General features: G+C 41.3%; 1 protein-coding gene across 1 annotated transcript; it reads right to left on the bottom strand.

Annotated features, from left to right (window-relative positions):
• Window positions 1-2638: 2638 nt before the first annotated feature.
• On the bottom strand, window positions 2639-14255 carry LOC145457328 (uncharacterized). Its single transcript, XM_080335521.1, has 4 exons — window positions 13567-14255; window positions 8107-8271; window positions 3446-3978; window positions 2639-3189 (listed from the first exon to the last, which is right to left on the bottom strand). Exons 1-4 carry the CDS (start codon window positions 13925-13927, stop codon window positions 3154-3156), a joined length of 1095 nt encoding a protein of 364 aa, XP_080191647.1. The 5' UTR covers window positions 13928-14255; the 3' UTR covers window positions 2639-3153.
• Between the last annotated feature and the right edge of the window lie 7379 nt (window positions 14256-21634).

Here is a 21634-nt window from a genome sequence, read left to right as displayed (position 1 = left end):
GTGCAAATATCAAGAATGGTTATAACGTTCGCAATCGAGCAATATCACAACAATAATATAATGTGGCAAGTAAAACATGCGTAGAAATGAAGTACGAAATCGGCGATAGGAATCAAATCTATAAAAAAATATTGATCGGCATGTTAATAATATTTGGTCGGTATGCTATTAAATGCATTTTTCCGAATGGAAAATTGCGTGCGGGTTGAATCACCATACAGTAATACAACACAATGTACAATCCGATATGCAAGACGCAATGCAATAGAATGAGAAGATAAGGTATCGGGACGACTATGAGCGGTCTATCAACATAACGTCTGCTACATAATATGAACCGCAGACATATAAAAGCTTTACTGGTATTCTTCACGATTGATCTCTTTCTTCCAGTAGGCGCTTCCTCGCTGTCTCTTTCATCGTGTGCGCCCTTCCCGGATTGTTCTCTGGCCCTTTTGTTCATACACTATAGTTATATATAAGAATGGCGATGCACCGAATGAGGAGCCCAGATAAACCTACAACACTGCGTGCTACAGCCGTGTACCAATCGATTTTTAGTTGAGTGGAGATTCGCATTTAAGCAGTACTTAGTTGAGGAGAAGAATTGGGCTCCACCCTAAGTGTGTATTGTGACTAGCTATCGGCACCAATAGGTGGTATTCAATAAACTCTCTACAATCTACGTGTATTGCATTACCATTTTAACCACCTTACAATGTTTGAAATTTATAAATATTCCGAAAATGCGAATGCCGATGATGTTTTTTCAAGTGCGAACAATCTCACGAACATAGACGCATGCATCAGGCCCAATACGTCAAAAATGACAGGAACTTTAACTTTCAATCAAGCTCTATCAATAGTCTAGTCATGTATACATTGCGAGGTTAAGGCTTACTGGTAACCCAATTCGGAGTACTCAGCTTAATTAAGCCATGGAATCGACCATTCCTTTCTTGATTCTTTATTTTGGTGGTGTGATGTCATACATATTCACCACATATGTCATGTGATATCCAGTCCGAAATGGACTTGGCATTAATTCCGTTGGATGCGTTACATGCCGTCGTGCGAATACATTACACGATGTTGTTTTTTGTTAATGATATAGTCATGATGTACTTCAGTAGTTCCCGAATTCTTAGTTTTATTATCGTCACGCGACCCCGCAGACCGAAAAAAATGCACACCTAATGTCAGCATCCCATGTACTGTCCTGTATGGGATAGAGATGAGATACAGACAATAATTGCAGTAAGCTAAGGTATGAAAGTTGAAAGATTTCAAAACAACGTAATTGATTGAGTGTGGTTCATGTCCCTAAAATATCTCCTTCGTAGCATTTTCAGCGTACGACCATATTGTATTCTGCGCTGTGCATAAAATAGCATAGGCTATACATTAGATTAAGGATTCCGAACCTTAATCTAGTCATGAACTTCCTGCAGGAAATTGTCAAGCTCACGGATTCCCGAATCATCGAAATAGGAGCTAAGCAATGATATTCCGAAATACGCATTGAACAACAATTAAAAGTTATTGTGCCTTAAATCAGGATTTCTGTAACTACAAGTTTTGTTCTTTCGGCCCCATTTTACGCGATGCCGCAGCAATCGATGAAAGCTGGTTCGCAGACATGTCGGCGATGTTGGTGGTTTCGCCTGCGCAAGTCTGCCTATCGTCAGCGCAAGATCGAGTAAACACTAAGCACATATCAGACAAATCTTACTTACGACATCCAAATATCCTGCGTAACACAGGGACGGGAGAATTTTTAGGATCGGGAAATATTGCCTATATGAACTAATCATTTATTGACTCATACCCAACAGAGAAGATTTTCTTCCATTGTTTTTACGATAAATTCGGCAAATATCACGTACATTAAACAATGTGGTGTGGCCGCAACCCAAATTTATACCCCTCGCGAATAATGGTTGGGTCGGGACATGTCCCGCTCAAATACAGGATATCTCAATGCGCAATAGCACACTGCAATTCACAACGAAAACGAGGCTGTGACATGAGTGACACCCAATGACTTTGCTATGCGTTTTGCAAGTCAACCGATGCCAAGCAAATGATTCTGAAAAGATACCCCGTTATCGATGCTGTTTGTAGTATTCAAAGTGTTTCGGTTTTCGGTCATTTTACACCAGACCGATACTCCTTACTATGATCCTCCTTGTCGCTCTCTCTATGTCCGGTATGAATTGAAGACACGGATAAAATACAACATACTTCCATAGTCACGTGACGAGGAGATATGTCGTGTAATCGGGATTGCATTTGGAACAGTCGTTTGCTGATCTTTTGCGTTTCGGAGATTTATCGGGATAATATAAACCTCTGAAAGACGCATTTCAAACTTGACGAAACTTTCGGTTTTGGTGGGCTTACTGAATGGCAGTCTAATGTACCCTGATACAACATATAGCTATCGATAAAATTATAGCATACCATAGCAGTGTGGTGGTAGAAGCATTTGTCACGGAGGTAATGCAAATTTTTCTATGTAGTTATGCCAATAAAATATTTATTCCGATATGTTGCAACGTATATTTGTTCGATCGATTTTCGTGCGCGTCACTTCATTCTTGTAAACTTGCATGCTCCTTCCAAATTTCCACTATGATTGGTGTTAAACCTCATGCACTATAATTCAATAAAGCCGTTGTAAGGAATAAAATGTAATGACTGACGCAATAAGAGCCTCTGCAGGACACGTATCGGTGTGCAAATATCAAGAATGGTTATAACGTTCGCAATCGAGCAATATCACAACAATAATATAATGTGGCAAGTAAAACATGCGTAGAAATGAAGTACGAAATCGGCGATAGGAATCAAATCTATAAAAAAATATTGATCGGCATGTTAATAATATTTGGTCGGTATGCTATTAAATGCATTTTTCCGAATGGAAAATTGCGTGCGGGTTGAATCACCATACAGTAATACAACACAATGTACAATCCGATATGCAAGACGCAATGCAATAGAATGAGAAGATAAGGTATCGGGACGACTATGAGCGGTCTATCAACATAACGTCTGCTACATAATATGAACCGCAGACATATAAAAGCTTTACTGGTATTCTTCACGATTGATCTCTTTCTTCCAGTAGGCGCTTCCTCGCTGTCTCTTTCATCGTGTGCGCCCTTCCCGGATTGTTCTCTGGCCCTTTTGTTCATACACTATAGTTATATATAAGAATGGCGATGCACCGAATGAGGAGCCCAGATAAACCTACAACACTGCGTGCTACAGCCGAGACTCCAGCGCGCAGTCTCATGATGGATTGGCCAACAACGCCAGCCTCGTATACACAGTGATTTTGATGTTTCGCACATTGGTACACAGGGGTTAGCAACATATACGATTCCTTAGGTTTTAGTCACAAATCCATTTACTACGTCACTACGTCACATCGATTTACCATCTTGAAGTTGCTGGTTTCGGTGCTGGCGATAGGAGATCCATCTCGTTGTTCGCCTTTGACGAAGACGGCCCGGCACGGACACAGCATATCCCGCCAATCCTTGAGACTCAAAACGATAGCTACGGTATTAAATATCACGTTGATGTTGTAGCTGAAATGGCGCGCTTTCGTTGCGTCGATGACGTAAGAGGTGAGAAGAATCGTTAACCCGTCAGTTAGCACACATAGTAAAGACAGGACAACGCACTTCACGATTACTCGCATGAGACCGCTCTGCCCTTTGCTCGACTGCGGCGGCTTGCCGTCCGGGCCACCGCCTTGTGCACTTGTCTGCTGCTTCTGCTGGGATAGTCTCGTGTTGACCACGTGACGTATGAGAGGGTAGACGTACAGGCCCACTAGTATGATGTGGAGTGTGGTGCTCCCCGCTACGAACAGCTTCCCGTTTATTTCGCCGGCCAGTTTGTTCACGGAGCTGCATTTGGCCTTGGTCGGGCTGTAGATGTAGCGCCGCCACCCCAGAATGATGACTGTACACGGGAGGTAAAGGAAAACAAGTTATTAATCCATTCATAACAATTAAAGTGCCACAGAAAGAGTTCAGAATTCCAGTACTCAAAAAGACATATATTCTTACTACAAATCATAATGATTAGGGCAATTTTTTTGACAAGTCAAAAAAGTCAAAATTTTGGGTCAAAAAATGGTCAAAATTGTTTACAAATTCAAAATTTTTCCGCAACCTGCATTTCGTTTATATCGTAGATGTTTGCACTGTCGGTGAATTTATCATTGGACATTTAACATCTTGGAACCTACTTTATAGGCCACTGTGAATCATAAGCAGTCAAATGAATCAACTAGGTTGACATGGCGTTATCCTCAACGAACCGCAATAACTTAACTGAAGCAAGCCTGCATGGGCACTGAGTATTGTGATGTAGACAACATTGTCAGAATGAAGCAACACGGTGTGTCACCAGCAGTGTACGCACAACTTCAGTGTTGTCAGCGAACTGCTGCTCTTGACCGTTCTTTCTCCATTCTTGGCAAGCTATTGAATAAAAACAGACACTTTCTAACCGAAAAGGTAGGAAGCTATCTGTCCATTGTATTACAACAAATTTTAATTATTTCTACCATAATACGTGATGTATAACTACTGGTATTCTTCATAGGTCCAGATTTCATTAAAATAAAGTTTTCAAGACAAAAGGTTTTTCAGGCCAAACTACTTTCAGTCAGAAATTAAGAAAAGTAGTAGAATTCTAGCATTATGTGTGAAAACACCTAATTTACATACATGAGGGCAAAATTGTGTCAAAATTAAGTTTGCAAGGTAAAAAAATGTAAAAACTTTGATTTTTCAGGTCAAAATCTTATTTTTGTAGGTAAAAAAATCGCCCTAATTCGAATTGATACTCTATTCAGACAAAATTACTCACAACATTGCGTCCAGTCCTAGTTATAAGATGTACCGTGCCCCAATGATTAAGGTCTCTGCGTGAGGAAACTGGTGAATTGGTGATCTTGGACTGTTATGACTTTTGCCTATACGCATGGTGCATGTTATTCAATACGATATATATCTAGTCGCTCATACCAACGAAATTTCTGAATCATTGTTATATAAACGACCCAATGTAGCATACAACAACCTCTCACTGGTAATGTATTCAGTCCAAGCTATTCGACAGACTCTCGTCAGTAGCGAATGCCAATAATACGGTGCTTTCAATTCGAAATGAGATATAAATGTGAATACTGCATAGTGCAGTGGTTCTCAACCGGGGGTCCGCGAAGCATTTTCAGGGGGTCCGCATCAATGTTCCCTCTAAGCTGCGCACGTGGGCAATTGCGCAGTGCCGTCAGTGTCTCTGCGCACAGAAAATCCAAATTGCGCACAAAAAATCCGAAGTGATTATATTTTTTTAGTCGTTACGCACTGTTGTGCAAAGGACCGCGCAGTGAGTGGGTGAGTGCGTGCAGACTCGTTAAAAATTAGAGGGTACATTGCTCCGCGTAACCTCTAAATATGCCAAATGATTGATAACCTAATTTTATTTTTTTAATTATAAGAGAAATCACGAAGCACTTTCGCTTCATAACCGCTAAAACTTCAGGACTCAAATAAACAAAATGGTCGTCTGAGATGAAATATTCTACTGTCCAAACTCATCTTAATTGCCAAATTGCCAACATAGCCTATACAAACATAATGATGCTTAGAGATGTTTTGGTGGGTTTTTGGGGAAAAAATGTTTGCAAAATCCATTCTCTCCTGTAATTAGCAGAACCGGTATTCCAGAATAACTTCAAGATGAGCTGCTAGATCAGGGGTTCTCATCCCTTCCTTGGCCATGGCCCATTTTCCGGTTTGAAAATGTGCTGTGGCCCACCTCTAATCTTAAAGTCATAATACTGCTCAATGCGTGGTAATCGACGGCGACGATATGCCTATTTCTCTAAAATACGCGCATTTTTTCCCTTATTTACTGATGAAATTAAATTCTAAACAGGTCGAGGTATGTAGTCGCGCGAAGCGCGACGAAAATATTCAAGTTGAATGAATATCTTCCAACAAACGACCAACGAAATAATCTTGGGCCCCTTCTAGCTCCCCCAATTAGGGGTTTGGGTGCGGCAGTTACGGCTCTGGTAGATCATATGCTACAAATTCTCAGTATTTTATGATCGTCCGCTGCTCCATTCGCTTCGCGAAACACAATGATCGAATTCCCGCATACACTGTGTGATTGGGATTTTAGTTCCACTATTGAGGGGAATAGTATATAAACATTCTGGGCCAGCTTCAAACAATTCATTGGTGAATGGGGTAGCCTACTGCAGAGGAGTGAAGAAAGATTTTCTTATCATGCATGCTGTACAATGTACAATGTACATCGTGTGTCACGAACTGAACCAACTGAAGTTGCGATGTCGGAATATTCAATCCAGCGATACTCTCAATTCATGTGTCTCTTACGTTATGTACATTGATTTCCAGGCATGACATTTTAAACAGACTCCAAATATTAATGCGCTCCGCTGAATCCTCAATCCATTACTATTCGTTGCGCTGGTGCAGTATACCTCCACCAGAAGTTGCTAATAATTTGCAATTATGGCCATTTTTAACTTACAATAATACGACCCGCCGAAGTACAGTAAATCTATACATCAATTACACTTCATTCAGAGGTTATTGCACACTCCTTTCAACAGCATACGACATTATGACCCTGCCGGAATAGGCTACTTGGTTACTTCAGCATTACCTTCCAGGTATTACGCGAAATTATTTTAGTTGCTGTTAGCCATAGGTATAGTCATAGCTAATGGGAAAAGCCGCCGTTTCTGCCTCCCATTTTCGACTTGAAATGCTGACTCCATACGTACCACTACGTCTCATCAGATTCGGATGAAAAGCTTTATGTAGCCTACGTATAATCAACTAATATGAATTTATTTTTTAGCGATTAACACAACAAATATTACTAAACTTACATATTTCTAAAATTTTCCAAATTGCTCTGTGGCCCACCTCAAATACTCTTGTGGCCCACCCTTCGAGAACCCCTGTGCTAGATAAAAATGACTAGGCTCGACCGCTCGACCTTATATTGGTGCCAGTTATGTTGCGATCATGCCCAAAGGTTTGGGCGCGGAAGCGTTATGCGTTATTATTACATTCACCGCCACCAGCTTCGTGGAAATGGATTATCGGCATTGGTTCATAGTTGATCGACGGCGCGGATTTGCAAGACACGGCCTCGTGTTTCCAGAAATGCAGCTACACAGAATGCGCTCTGTAGTACTAAAAGTATTCCCAATTTCTAGACAAATAGTTATATGTTATCATCAAGAAAGGAAATTTTACTAGGTAATATTCGCACGGTAATTCAGCTAAATTTTACCTAAAACTTTGAGGGGGGTCCGTTACGACCCAAAGGGGGTTCGCGAACACAAAAAGGTTGAGAACCACTGGCATAGTGCACATGCATGCAAATCATCCATCACAGTGGGTGGCGAGATAGCGCAGTGGTATAATCCGCGGCTGCAACACCAATGGGTGCGGGTTCGAGTCCGATTGAGGTCTACTACCGAATTCCGACACCTAAGTGTTGGAGGTTTACCTAGGCTCCTCCTCGCCACCTCATCCGCGTCAGCGGTGTCTTACAAAAAGTCTAGAGGTGGGCCGTGCTATAAGTCGGCAGTTACGGAAAATAAGAAGAATATCGGCCTGGTGTAAATGACCATAGTTGTCGACAAACACCATGAATACCCCAAAACAAACAAACATCCATCACAGTTTGAGAGTTAAGGTCGACACCGATATTTTACTATGGGTTTGGGAATATTTCTTGGATAAGAGCAAGCATGTATATACCAGCCATATTGTGATGGACGCACAGGCACATATATCAGTAATATTCAAGCATATGTCCAATTAGTTAGCTGGTGTGATATTTGATTGCAGACAGAGATCGCCAAGTAATTTCGAGCTGAAGCGAGACCATTTTGCAGTACCGTTAGATCTTTGGGCTGTTAGTTGGTGCCAACCTTTTTAATAATCCATATTGAGTCAACGCGATTGATCGTGCGATCATTAATCCCGACATATGATACATTGTGACTAAAATTCTACGAATACCTACCATTCATCGACACGCAGAGTAGGGCAATAAGAGTCACGGCGAACCAGCTCACTATCTTGATTAGCGTGTTCACCGGAAGTCGCAGGCTTGGATTTTGATACAACGCTCGATGGCGAAGCCAAAGGAAGAGATACACCGTCGTATCCACTTCAATCAGCCAGGAAGCTGCAAAATTATGGTGCTTACTGCAGGCATACAAGGCAGCGTAAACATAGATAACTACATTATAGCATCAAAGTGATTGCTATTCATTATTTTATGTCCAACACGCTTGCTCAAAGTGCCTGGGTAAAGTTTGGAGCGTTAAGTCTCCCATCCAATTTTCGCTCGGATTTTTTGCTTGGTTCGTGCAGCTATAGTCAGACCAACTCATTCGATACCAATCGATAATTCACGCGAATACTCATGAACAATTAATCGAAGAGGTATCCTATTGCAAGCACGTCGCCGTCTAATTAATAGTTATATATGCAGTAAATATTGCTTTGACACTATATTTATAGTTTCAGTTTTACGACGCCATGGTTATGAACCGGCCTTGCATTATACATATTTGTAATTTGTGAATAAACGGCCCTACCACAGCCGACAAGGTGCTGGTGGAAAAACCCTGCGCAGTAGTGAAATATTTTCAGCAATTGGTTAACCTCAAACCCGCATCAGTTGGATTTGCCTAAAATAGTTAAATACCAAGACAAAGCGAAATCTATAGCTTTACAGTGACAATTAGAGCATTTACCACATTGCAGCGAAATTATCCTCACTTCCCGACCCAGACACAACAATATTAAGCATTTTGTACGCAATGTAATGCTATTTCTCCTAACAGCGGAGTCGGAGCATCAAAGACCCAGTTTAAAAGCTTACGCGCGTTACCATCCAAGAGACACTGCTACTTATCGTGAATATACAATTTTCTATCGAGAATAGAATACACAGCTCGTCATCCAGATGTGCGATATTTTTACTACAAACAAAAATATGGAATATGTTAGATTTTGCTATATTATCGAGTTATGTTTTCTGGTTTTCAATCCGACGAAAGAACCGTACTATGTTGAATACGCCGGCCATGCGTACGTACATCAAAACATACTAGTGTTTGGGTTCATGTTCTAATTTTTTATGGCTGAATGACGGACTCTAACTACGGAGCTACCGACGATAATATCCATAGTGTGCAAATATACTGTAATTACGTTAATTAAATCGCGTCATGCCCCCAGAAACCAAAATGGCAGGGTGTAAGACTAACAACTTATACCAGTGATTGTGGTTTAATGGAGGGGTAAAAACCCTCCAGCATCCTCCCTGCGAATATAACGGATCAACGTTATATTCTTAGTCTCTACGTAGGAATCGAGCTGTTTAGTGTTTATATTATAGATAATTTGTTTTCACACCTAAAAATATAATTCTAAAACATGTAAGGGTGAAAAATCTCGAAAACAAGATACCGTAGTAGGGCGAAGGCCAAAAAACTGAACCAATGTGGTGTTTACATTGATGCTGTGACACACACATTGATATGGCTAACAGTAGGCGCATAAGGCAGTCATGAATATAAGATACCAGGCAATCTGCGAGTCATGGTACCTAATAGCCCGAGCTAGTTTACAGAAACTCAATAGTTCATTGCAAAATTAATATCCCAGGATTTTATGACATAGCCTAATGTTTGTGTCGTGTTGCGAGAAAATTGGGTCATCGATTATTCTAAATGAATTCAGTACACGGATCACGTGAAACTGTAGCTGACCGCATGAATAAATAATTTTAAATCGTCAAGTCTTTCGCAAATCCGTGAAAGGAATGGACAATTATACAGAGTAGTTCACCGTTGGCGTATAGCGCACATCCGCACTTGTCTTTAATCAATGGCAAATGGCCATAGCGCCACTATGGTATTATATTAACATTCGTCCTGCAGAAAGGCAATTGCCGCGGCATATGAAGCGGCGGGTTATTGTCTACTATTCCAGTTGTTTTGACATATATGGTTGAGATAGTTGGGAGCATTCTCGCTGAAAGCATCGATTCATGATAATTATATGTTTACAATTCCGCATGTCGAATCCAAGCAATCGTAAAGTGCTCGGCCATTCTATTTCGCGCGAATGCGCAATGCGCATTTCACAGTCCAACATCAACAATTGACAACACATGTCTTACGCAACACATCCGGCTTACTCCGGTTTACTGTCGTAAGGTAACTTACCTTATGATACCTGCGATTATAAAGCACTTGCACGGTAGACACCATTCACGCGGCGAATGTACAGACATTTGAATGATATTTCTATAAATAACCGGCACTAAGGGTGGAGCCCAATTTCTCTGCTGAGTGGCGATTCTCTACTCAGCAACGATTTCGTTACTCAACTCATGCCAAAAAGCATACTCACACTCAAATGCTTCCAGATCGGCACTCAAATCTAAGTCAGCGCACCACCAGACTTAAGTGTCAATTTTCACGGTCGAGCAGCCAACTGCAGGCAACACCCGCCAAATACCGGAGTACCGGTATTGTCGTATTAGGTACACTATTTCTAGATGTGAGGTTCTGCTGAGCGAATGACATCAGTGGCGCTTGGACGGATGTTGTGTTTATAATTGCATTTGTAATCATCTTCTGTACCCTTTCGACTTCTTGTCGTACGGCATCTCGATATACCGGAATGGTAACTTCTGCAGTCTCAATGCGCTAGCATCCCCCGCCGTCGCCGTTCTTACGGCGACAAAAAGGCCCAGAAAAAGACCCGACGAAAGAAAGCACTCACAAGGAATGGAAAGAACTAGAAAGGGCCGTGGCTTCAGAAATATCAACATCGAAAAGAACTGTGACATCGGGCACTCTAGGCCGAGCCGCCGAGGTGGATATCAGTATATAAAAAAAGATCGCAACTGCGTGTCGTTCGATATCCTCATATCTGTTCATTACATCGCATTGTGTCTTATCGCATTCTACATTGTGTGTGACTTGTTCAGATGAAAAATATAACTTAACGATCATTATTAATATTACGCATGCTCTTCCCACAATTAAATAGACGAAGCATCTAGAACAGACCCCTAGCATGAATCTCGATCAGCTGATAGAGTTCCTACATGGTAATATCAGTGTTGGGATGGAGTCGCTATGACTTCAAGCCAATTTAGACGATAGCAGCAATAAGCTATTGGAAACGACAAATACTGAGGAATACTGGGAGAAAATGTCGGGTGATGGGTCTGGGTACTTCGGGAATTTGAATGGTAGATGGGCAAAGTGAATGGTTCAAAGAAAATTGGAAAGAAATCCTGAAAGTCTGCTAATTTTTCAATTTGTTTTCACGATATAGATGCATTTATTTTGTTCTTTCAGGCCTGCACTTACGTGTTCGCCTGCTAGTGCTGTGAAACTTATCTTCATAAATTTCGAATGGGTTTGTAGCGTCTTGCAAATATACTTTTGTGGGGCATAGGAACGATTCGGGTATCTTCAAGGATTTATGTATTTATATTGGGTCATCTTCAAAGAGTGTGGATCAGCTGAGGGTATTCATAAATCAGTGAGAACTGCGTCTACTTTGTAGGTCAGTGACGAAATGGGGACGATAGCGTCGTGTTGTCATGACAAAATCGTTCACGCGTGTCCGGTCGAAGGCGAAAAAAATCTGGCAACGCTATCTCGGAAAACGACGTCTGGAAATCGATACTTAACTGAGTAGAAAGAATTGGCGCGCACTCAACGCTGAGTACCAATCGATTTTTAGTTGAGTGGAGATTCGCATTTAAGCAGTACTTAGTTGAGGAGAAGAATTGGGCTCCACCCTAAGTGTGTATTGTGACTAGCTATCGGCACCAATAGGTGGTATTCAATAAACTCTCTACAATCTACGTGTATTGCATTACCATTTTAACCACCTTACAATGTTTGAAATTTATAAATATTCCGAAAATGCGAATGCCGATGATGTTTTTTCAAGTGCGAACAATCTCACGAACATAGACGCATGCATCAGGCCCAATACGTCAAAAATGACAGGAACTTTAACTTTCAATCAAGCTCTATCAATAGTCTAGTCATGTATACATTGCGAGGTTAAGGCTTACTGGTAACCCAATTCGGAGTACTCAGCTTAATTAAGCCATGGAATCGACCATTCCTTTCTTGATTCTTTATTTTGGTGGTGTGATGTCATACATATTCACCACATATGTCATGTGATATCCAGTCCGAAATGGACTTGGCATTAATTCCGTTGGATGCGTTACATGCCGTCGTGCGAATACATTACACGATGTTGTTTTTTGTTAATGATATAGTCATGATGTACTTCAGTAGTTCCCGAATTCTTAGTTTTATTATCGTCACGCGACCCCGCAGACCGAAAAAAATGCACACCTAATGTCAGCATCCCATGTACTGTCCTGTATGGGATAGAGATGAGATACAGACAATAATTGCAGTAAGCTAAGGTATGAAAGTTGAAAGATTTCAAAACAACGTAATTGATTGAGTGTGGTTCATGTCCCTAAAATATCTCCTTCGTAGCATTTTCAGCGTACGACCATATTGTATTCTGCGCTGTGCATAAAATAGCATAGGCTATACATTAGATTAAGGATTCCGAACCTTAATCTAGTCATGAACTTCCTGCAGGAAATTGTCAAGCTCACGGATTCCCGAATCATCGAAATAGGAGCTAAGCAATGATATTCCGAAATACGCATTGAACAACAATTAAAAGTTATTGTGCCTTAAATCAGGATTTCTGTAACTACAAGTTTTGTTCTTTCGGCCCCATTTTACGCGATGCCGCAGCAATCGATGAAAGCTGGTTCGCAGACATGTCGGCGATGTTGGTGGTTTCGCCTGCGCAAGTCTGCCTATCGTCAGCGCAAGATCGAGTAAACACTAAGCACATATCAGACAAATCTTACTTACGACATCCAAATATCCTGCGTAACACAGGGACGGGAGAATTTTTAGGATCGGGAAATATTGCCTATATGAACTAATCATTTATTGACTCATACCCAACAGAGAAGATTTTCTTCCATTGTTTTTACGATAAATTCGGCAAATATCACGTACATTAAACAATGTGGTGTGGCCGCAACCCAAATTTATACCCCTCGCGAATAATGGTTGGGTCGGGACATGTCCCGCTCAAATACAGGATATCTCAATGCGCAATAGCACACTGCAATTCACAACGAAAACGAGGCTGTGACATGAGTGACACCCAATGACTTTGCTATGCGTTTTGCAAGTCAACCGATGCCAAGCAAATGATTCTGAAAAGGAACGGAAACAACACGAGATGTACATTGTACAAATGTACAAATACATCAACTGCGACAAGGCAAACGGTAACGACGATGTGCCGATGACACGCTTCTTGCCACTTTTCTACAATGTATGAGATTTTCCTTGTAAGCACATGAATAATACAACAACATCGAAACACTCACCGCCCAGATTCTTCAAGACAGTACAAGGAACATCGCTCATCATTTGCGCTTTGTAGTACGCTATGTCATTGACGGACCGCAGTAGGCAGAACAACGCACTGAGAATACACAGAATTCTCAACCATTCTCCGATTCTTGATTTTCGAGACGCGCCCTTGTCGGAACGGCGGAAGGACCATTCGTAGTACAACAAACTCACGAGTACGTAGAATGACAGCGCTACCGCGGTTATCAGCAATGCGTCCATAGCGCGATCAAAAGGTGTTCCAGGGTTGAAATGGTCGTAGTAAGTCGTGCTAGGCATTGTAGTATTTGTCTGCGACGAATAGTAGTCGCTTGCGTTTAAGGTAACCTTTTCCATAGTCGATTGGTTGTCAGTTGCCAAGTAGCACAAATTGCCACGTCCAAAGCTATATATATCTCCTAAACGAGTAGCATCAGGAATTAAGCATGATTCCCTGTACTGCTCAGTTTTCCTGGTAATTATATACTACGTGAACCTTTGTCGCTTGCTGGTTTTATTAATCTGAGACTGACTTCGCTGAATTCGTGTTATATAAGCTGTTTTACAGCCAGAGCCAAGTCGAAAAACAGGCTTATAGGAAAACGAAAGCTACGGCCTCCCTCTGGTTTCAGTTAATGAAAGCCTGAAAGCCACGGCCTCCCTATGCTTTCAGTTACATCATGTAAATTTCATACTATCATCAATCAACACCGATCTTACTCCGTATAATTACCTACCTCGTATACTCATGCGGTTACGGTTTTTGCAACGTATGCCTACAGTGACGTACCGCTTGGGCATTAACGGTGTGACGCACTAACGAAAACTTCGGGAAATTTATACTCCTACCGTGCTGTCCGAGAGGAAATGTCGCCTTCGCTGTCGCTCGCTTCATTAAAAATACTTCGCGTTTCTCGTAACGGCAAGCGGTCGCGTTTTGAATGAAATAACACACTCGCCATTGTTGACGGCTTATTCATTTCCTTCCTATGCGGCACGAAGACCATTTCTACAAATTTTGCAATTTATGTACGACACTCGACGAGTTCCGCATGTCACGTGCCGCACTTTATAGACGCGACCGAATATCCACACTTACTCAGGTCATATCCGAAAATCGTTATCGGATGGTATACCTTGCAGAGCGCGCGAATAGCTTCCGCTGTGTTGTCTTATATAGTCCGCGTAGCTTCGACTTACAGGCCGCTTTCTCGTTATGGGGTGTTATCATTACTCCTGAACACTTTCTGCGGCGCTCCAGGCAATATTTAGTATGCTAAAAATATTTGAAACATGACTGATGCCGCAAACGCATCATTCAGCGGTAATCTGTCAACAAGTGATTTTGCGAAGAGGTATAAAAATTCGTGTATCTTCATAATTATTCATCATCGACCCGACCGTGGATGCCCTTTTGCGCGTGTTGGGATAATGAGGAGCTGGGCCCATCTCGCTCACGCACTGTTGTCATGATATCAATACTGCATTGATTTCAGTGATCCCCGATCATTATTCGAAATCCAGACTTTGTGGACAGTATAGTCTGCTTGTCTCGCGCTAAGCGTAATCTAAATCACCCGAGGATTCAACAAATGTCGTCGTATCTTCAGGTATTCAAGTACGTCATTTCGACTACGTGAAACCGCTATGTCACAATCACGAAAAATGAAAGAGCTTCTTGGAAGTACAGAACTTAAGTCTACTATTGAATATTATATTCATATAGAAATCCGAATATTTTCGGCTGACACTCGTCTGCAAAATTGACTATACTTTTACTCCAAAGCAGTACTTTTCAACATGTGGGATGGTATACGCGCTTGTACGGATGAGAAAAATCGCAGTGCGGATGAAAATCGTAAATAATTGTTACTTTTTCTGGCATGGAATAATTTAAATGAACCTGAAAGAATATTCAAATGTACAGTGCAGGGGTTCCACAACCTTTGTCGCTGTGGAGTAATTGTAAAAATTGTTGGACTAAAGACGTACCGCTACTCGTAGCTTTTACAATAACTTCAACTTTATCAAGCGTCAGTCGTAGTGGATTAAGATTTGCGCACTTTAATTGTTACGTAAACAAGTGCATCAGACCATTCGAGCCTGCGACTCGCGGGCAAAATAACCTGAAGGTGACTTCATGCTTTCTTTCTCCGATCATATTTTTGTAACAACGGCTCGATTAGTACGAGGCGCGTAAATAGTAGTGAATACCATCATTACAGACTGACATCTGCAAGTTACTGTAACGTAGGATTACCATACGTTCTCCTTTTTCAGGTTTTTGAAAATGTCCTCAGAGCACGCCTAAATGGCCTCCTTTTTGGCAATTCGTCCTCCTTTGTAGCTTTAACAGCTAGGATAATGGAAGGACAGGTTCGAGTGATAAATCTATTTATTTATTTTCTAGTCAACTCATCAAATTTGACAGCAAAAACAGCAAGATCGGTTGTTCTCAGTTTTGATCAACTAACTTTTCTGATTTGGTAAAAGTGTCCTACCTTCCCGATTCCAAAATATGGTAACCCTACTGTAACGCGGATTTATACTTATACTATACTCAACTCATGATGCAATCAGTCAATATGATCAAGAATTGCATATATACTGCTATCAATTTATTCTCTTCTCTCTCCTCACGTAATCAGATTTACCGGTGAAGCTGAGTGAGGTGTCTTGGAAAATGTAGGACCCGTATATATTAATTGAACATCTTCGTGCAAACCCGTTGGTACTATAACTTTGTTACATGATGTTAATTCGTAACCTCCTGTCTGCTATGTCAAAAGATATTGAAATCGCCCTAACGTACTAAACTGAATGACGCATATGATTTCAAATGGGTATTTCTTTACTGCAATTAATTTTACCCTGCGGGATCGCAGTTGTCTTGTGGGGTTCAGATTGAAAAGACAGGAAAATTCGTCGCCAGCAATTGAATATATATATATCGAAGTTTTCGGTCAGCATACGGGCAGTCCTTTTCGGCCAAGGTTTTCTCACTGCCGATCGTTCTGGCACACTTATCGGAGTCGCATGTTACATAGCCTAAAACTTCCTGTGTCTTGGTGCGTCGTGGCGCGGTAATAGCCGACGCTGAAATGCCCATATAGATTAATCATGCGTATTTTACCTTGAGGAAAGGGTATCCAACAATCGAGATATACGGCAAAAGAGAACTCGCCCTGTGCGAAATTTTTCTGAAAAAGTTGAAAAAATTTCCAAAAAAGTCTTCTATAAATTATGTTAATTCGCGAAATTATTTTGGGGCCCCATCCGAACTCCCCCCTAATTGCAGGGTTTGGGGTGCGGAAGCTACGGTCCCACATTCAACTCCATGCAAATGATTTTTGGTGATATACGCCCTCTTAGCCATTATTGGTTGCTAGTAATTTTAGGCCAACCAGTAGTCAATATGTGATTGTTGTGGTAGTACGTCATGTGCGGTGGCGTACAGGGGAGTTTGGGGCTCTAAATGGGAAATCACGTCCTTCTCAAACGCCAATAACATCCCCAATTCTTTTGCGTTTCGACCGAACAATGAACGATGATACATTTCAAGAGTGAGTCTCACATTTCTGAACCGGTAGCCTATCTGAAAGAATAAGTGGATATCACGCAAATTTGAAATGAATATTGAATATAATATCTTGTTTCGTGTGAAAATTGTATTTAAATCGTTATGTTCTTTTAATACTCAGTTGATGCACATTTTAAGTTTTTGCACCAGTAATCTGCAGCAATGCATTAAATGTGTGTTGTGTTTGATTTTCATGACTCAGCGAAAATTCCGCGAAGCATTACGTTAGTGTACCGCGGCTTAGTGAATGTTAGAACAACCGCTACAGAGCAATGTAACTTCGTAAGTTCATAGAATGCACCATGAATGCACACATTAGTTTAGTTGCGTTAATTGCCGATTTGGCTTTTTTCAGTCTGTAAGGAATTCCATGTAGTTGGAGTTATTTTGAACCATTTTAACTTGTTCCATATGACGCAGTGCTACGAAACTAGAAAGAAACAATGAATATTGATTAATGATATCCGTGATCCATACTCTCAAATGTTAAGGCAGTGGCGGCTCGTCCTATAGGGCAACTGGGGCATTGCCCCACCTAAAATTCTGTTCAATAACAATTTAACCATTTATAGACGCACAGCGCTCAATATATACCGAGATCACAGCGAAACCCGCGTTCTTCTTGTGCTTTCGCTTGCAAATGCCCATACATAGAGAAGTCTCTGCGAAAATCGAATTCTCTTCTGTGTTTTCGCTTTGTGAATGCCTAGCCGGGGCTTGCCCCGGTAGCGCTCATAACAAGCTTTCACTATCTATTCTCTCAAAGCCGCGCACAATTAAGAAACGGTGATATACTCTCTCCTATTCGTAAAATGGCCGAGCAACCGGGGCATATATGCCTGTCGCCCCTAAGGTGTGATGTAACAATCGTATCTATATCTGAACTCGGATACCGTGATATGCGTTGAGTCGACCTTTGCTGGTATAGGTCGATTTTGATGGTGATTCACACCATGATAATTCTTGAAACTTGGTATGTCATGTCGTGATGGTGGTATTTAACACTGTCCTAAGTTTCAGGGTTTCTACTCAAAGTTTAGGGTAGTAATTCCGTTTCCAAAGTCGAGTGTGTGCTGATCCGTCATGTATAGGGCTGGGCACAATGATTCGAGTACTCGAATCTGAATCGAGTAGTAATTTTAATGATTCGAGTCGAGTAGTATAAAAGACGATTTTTTTCGAGTACTGAAATTATATGCTCCTCGCCACTGAAAGATAATTTATCAACGATAATTATAGTTTCGATACTATTTTCACTGTTGATGCCTTGAAACCTTGATTAGCCGTATCGTAGCATACGAAACAAATAGAAACAAGCTACGAACGCTACTGGCAATAGCACATTTCCGAAGTCATGATATTCCCACAACATTGTCACCAAGTGCAATGAAATCGGTATGGTCGAAATAATACCAAAGTATCTTTAATGTGGTGGATAACAGGCATTACATTCTTTGTGGTCGCATAAAATCTACATATTTGAACTTTGACATATTACATTCTGGTATGACGCCATAATGAGTGATACTCGATTACTCGACTCGACTCGACGCATATTACGTGATTCAGAATCGAATCACTCAGGTACTCGATTTTGCCCAGCCCTAGTCATGTATCGCAAACATATTTCACGCAAAGCCGGTATTGGTCTCCATTAATTTTAACGATGCTCCTTAGCTAGATTCGTCATGAGCTTTTACATGGTATGTCTTGATTTTAGTATCGAACGCTGTGCCAAGTCTCAAGGTTGGCACTCAATGATTAGGGCAGCAATTTCGTTATCAAGTTCGAGTATGGTAGAGATGTGCGCTGATCTGACACTTAGCCTACCTAACGCATTGCGGATTTCACGCAAAAGCCGATGTATCTGTTTTCCATACTGAGATAGGTGATGAGATGATGATATCATGAAACAGTTTACTAACATCCTCGGTTTGCATTCGAATATTTAGTTTTATTTTATATTCTCCAATGTCAATTTCACCGTGGAATGGGGCCTTCGGGCCATTTGCTCACAATTACAACCCCTGTCAAGCGCGATAGCTGTTTCGTTTTCGATGGCGGCTAACAGCTTATCGCTTGATCAGCCTATTCCTCAGTAAATTTTACGCAAAATTCGGCGTTGATCAATTCGTATTAATTTTGACAGTGTACCATACCGAAAACGGTCATGAGGCTACTTCTCGATGATTTCATGTAACAGTGTACCAAGTTTTCGGCTTTCATCCACGTATTTATTCGGTAATATATTTTCCGAAGGCGATTTTGCAGCAGACATGTAGACAGTAGACACTATAGACCAGGGGTCGCCAACTCAAAATGGGTCGCGGGCCATTTTTCATAATTATTAGAGGCCGCGGGCCGCATGACTTCAATATCGAGATTAACATTTCCAACGCAGCTTAACAACCACGTATGATAACTCTACGTAAGTACAATGCTGTTCTCTCTTACATGGGCGATGGACATAGTAACCACTCTCTTACATGGGCGATGGACATAGTAACCACAAAATGAATAATATTTTATTGAACAAACACAAATACAACAAAAAATATCATGTTCATCAATTTCATTATATTTTGAACTATGAGCTGCACACGATACCTGACAACACTCCGTAGCAACTAAAACAAGAGTGGCCAACCTTTTTGCTATTCACGACCGCATTTCGATTACTCATGTAGCCCGCGACCGCATTCTGGTACATAGTGGTAGTAAACAAACCGGGGCCAAATATACACGTTAAACTCACCACGTCCATTGCTGGTACACTCCGGACAAATCTATTTACTCATGTTGTGAAGAGCGACAGGGATTCGCACTGTTTCATGTTCATGAGTGAATTTAGTCATTTGATATCAATATAGTTTCACATATTACTATCAAATATTCATCCTTTCTCGGCCCAGGTGATCAGATTTCCCGGTAGACTTTATGCAGGGGGTATCTTCAAAAACTTGGAGAAGTTAATAATGCTGTGGTGCATCTTTGGGTGGGCCGATTCTCATTAGTCCCCTATGTTGCATGCAGTTATTTCTTGACCTCCCATTTGAATTGTCGTTATAGTGGAAATGTATTGGATTCGCCCAAACGCAGGCCTACCAGAAAAAATTAATTCGGGATGAAGAGAACACGATTAAAATTGGTATTTCTTTATGGGGCGCGTCATTTTTCTCTGCTGTTCGCATCTGTACTGTGGGACTCAGATTACAAATGACACTGCTGTATCAAAATCCAAAGTCAGCTCGCATTGCAGCGCGCATTGCGCGAAGAAATTTTCAAGAATAATTCAAACCTCTCATTAATTAGCGAGTCAATTCGTAACTTCAATTTGCATAATATTAACAGCCGCCAACACATCCTAATTGAATTGAGTGTCGACGGCCGCATAATTGTTATTCCTCCATAGAATGATATTACCACGACGAGCCGAAGGAAAAGTGATATTGGGCACAGTAGAATGGCTTACTTTGAACAACAACAACAACAACAATATGTTTGAACAACAACAACAACAACAATATGTTTAAACTGAAATCAATTTCGGCATTTCGAAATGGTTTACTGAGCGGTCTTCCAAAATTTCTCCAAATCGTGCCGCGGGCCGCAAAATATGACCTCGCGGGCCGCATGTGGCCCGCGGGCCGCGTGTTGGTGACCCCTGCTATAGACCGTAAGCCGTATGTGTCGTGTGACAATCTCCAGCCTCAAGGTCAAAATCTCCCAAGCTGTACCGGGACCGAATTTCCGAGGCTGCTATCCGTAGTTCTTCAGAATGATGTTTTGGATTCAATATGACATTTCTTTGTCCAATCTATGAGATAACAATTGCGTATGTGTCCGAACTCGTTGACCTTTCCAGTAAGGCATACGCAATCTCTCAATTTATAGTCATTTCCATTTCTGCAGATAAGTAGTCGGGTCAAGTGCGAACATGAATCGTGTTGAATCTTTGCTCCGTAGGCCGTTTAGCCAGCTGCCTTTAGAGCAAAAATTAGAGGTAAAGCGACTAGGTCCGTATCAGCCTAGAAATTGCCCATTGGTCCAATCGTACGCCGGAGGAAAACGCACTCGTGCCTTTTCTTCAGCGCATTTCGATAAAAATGAATGGCTTACTTATAGCGAGGATAAAAACGCCTTGTTTTGCTTTTACTGTCTTTTATTCGACAGTGCCGGTACCGGAAGCAGTGGCTCTTGTTGGAACAAAATTGGTTATCGCGATCTGAAGCATTTGTCAGAGCGTGTGAAAGCGCACCAAAAATCCAAAAATCATTGTTTACGGGAAATTCATGTGACCATCATGAACGTTGAAAAACGCTACTGTGACGTCATATTGATAACAAGTCGCTTGCGGCCCTTGCCCCACCACCCGATATTGTCACGAGCCGCCACTGTGTTAAGGTATAGGTTGTATATCACTGTGTAAAATTCTGCTCAGGTACAAGCATGTGTAAACAATGTTTCAGTAGAACAAAACACAA

This window comes from Botryllus schlosseri, chromosome 15 (assembly GCF_051294905.1).
Source record: "Botryllus schlosseri isolate E-star chromosome 15, Bs_hap1, whole genome shotgun sequence".
In the NCBI taxonomy this organism is placed as follows: Eukaryota; Metazoa; Chordata; class Ascidiacea; order Stolidobranchia; family Styelidae; genus Botryllus; species Botryllus schlosseri.
This window is presented reverse-complemented; position numbering and strand designations above follow the sequence as displayed.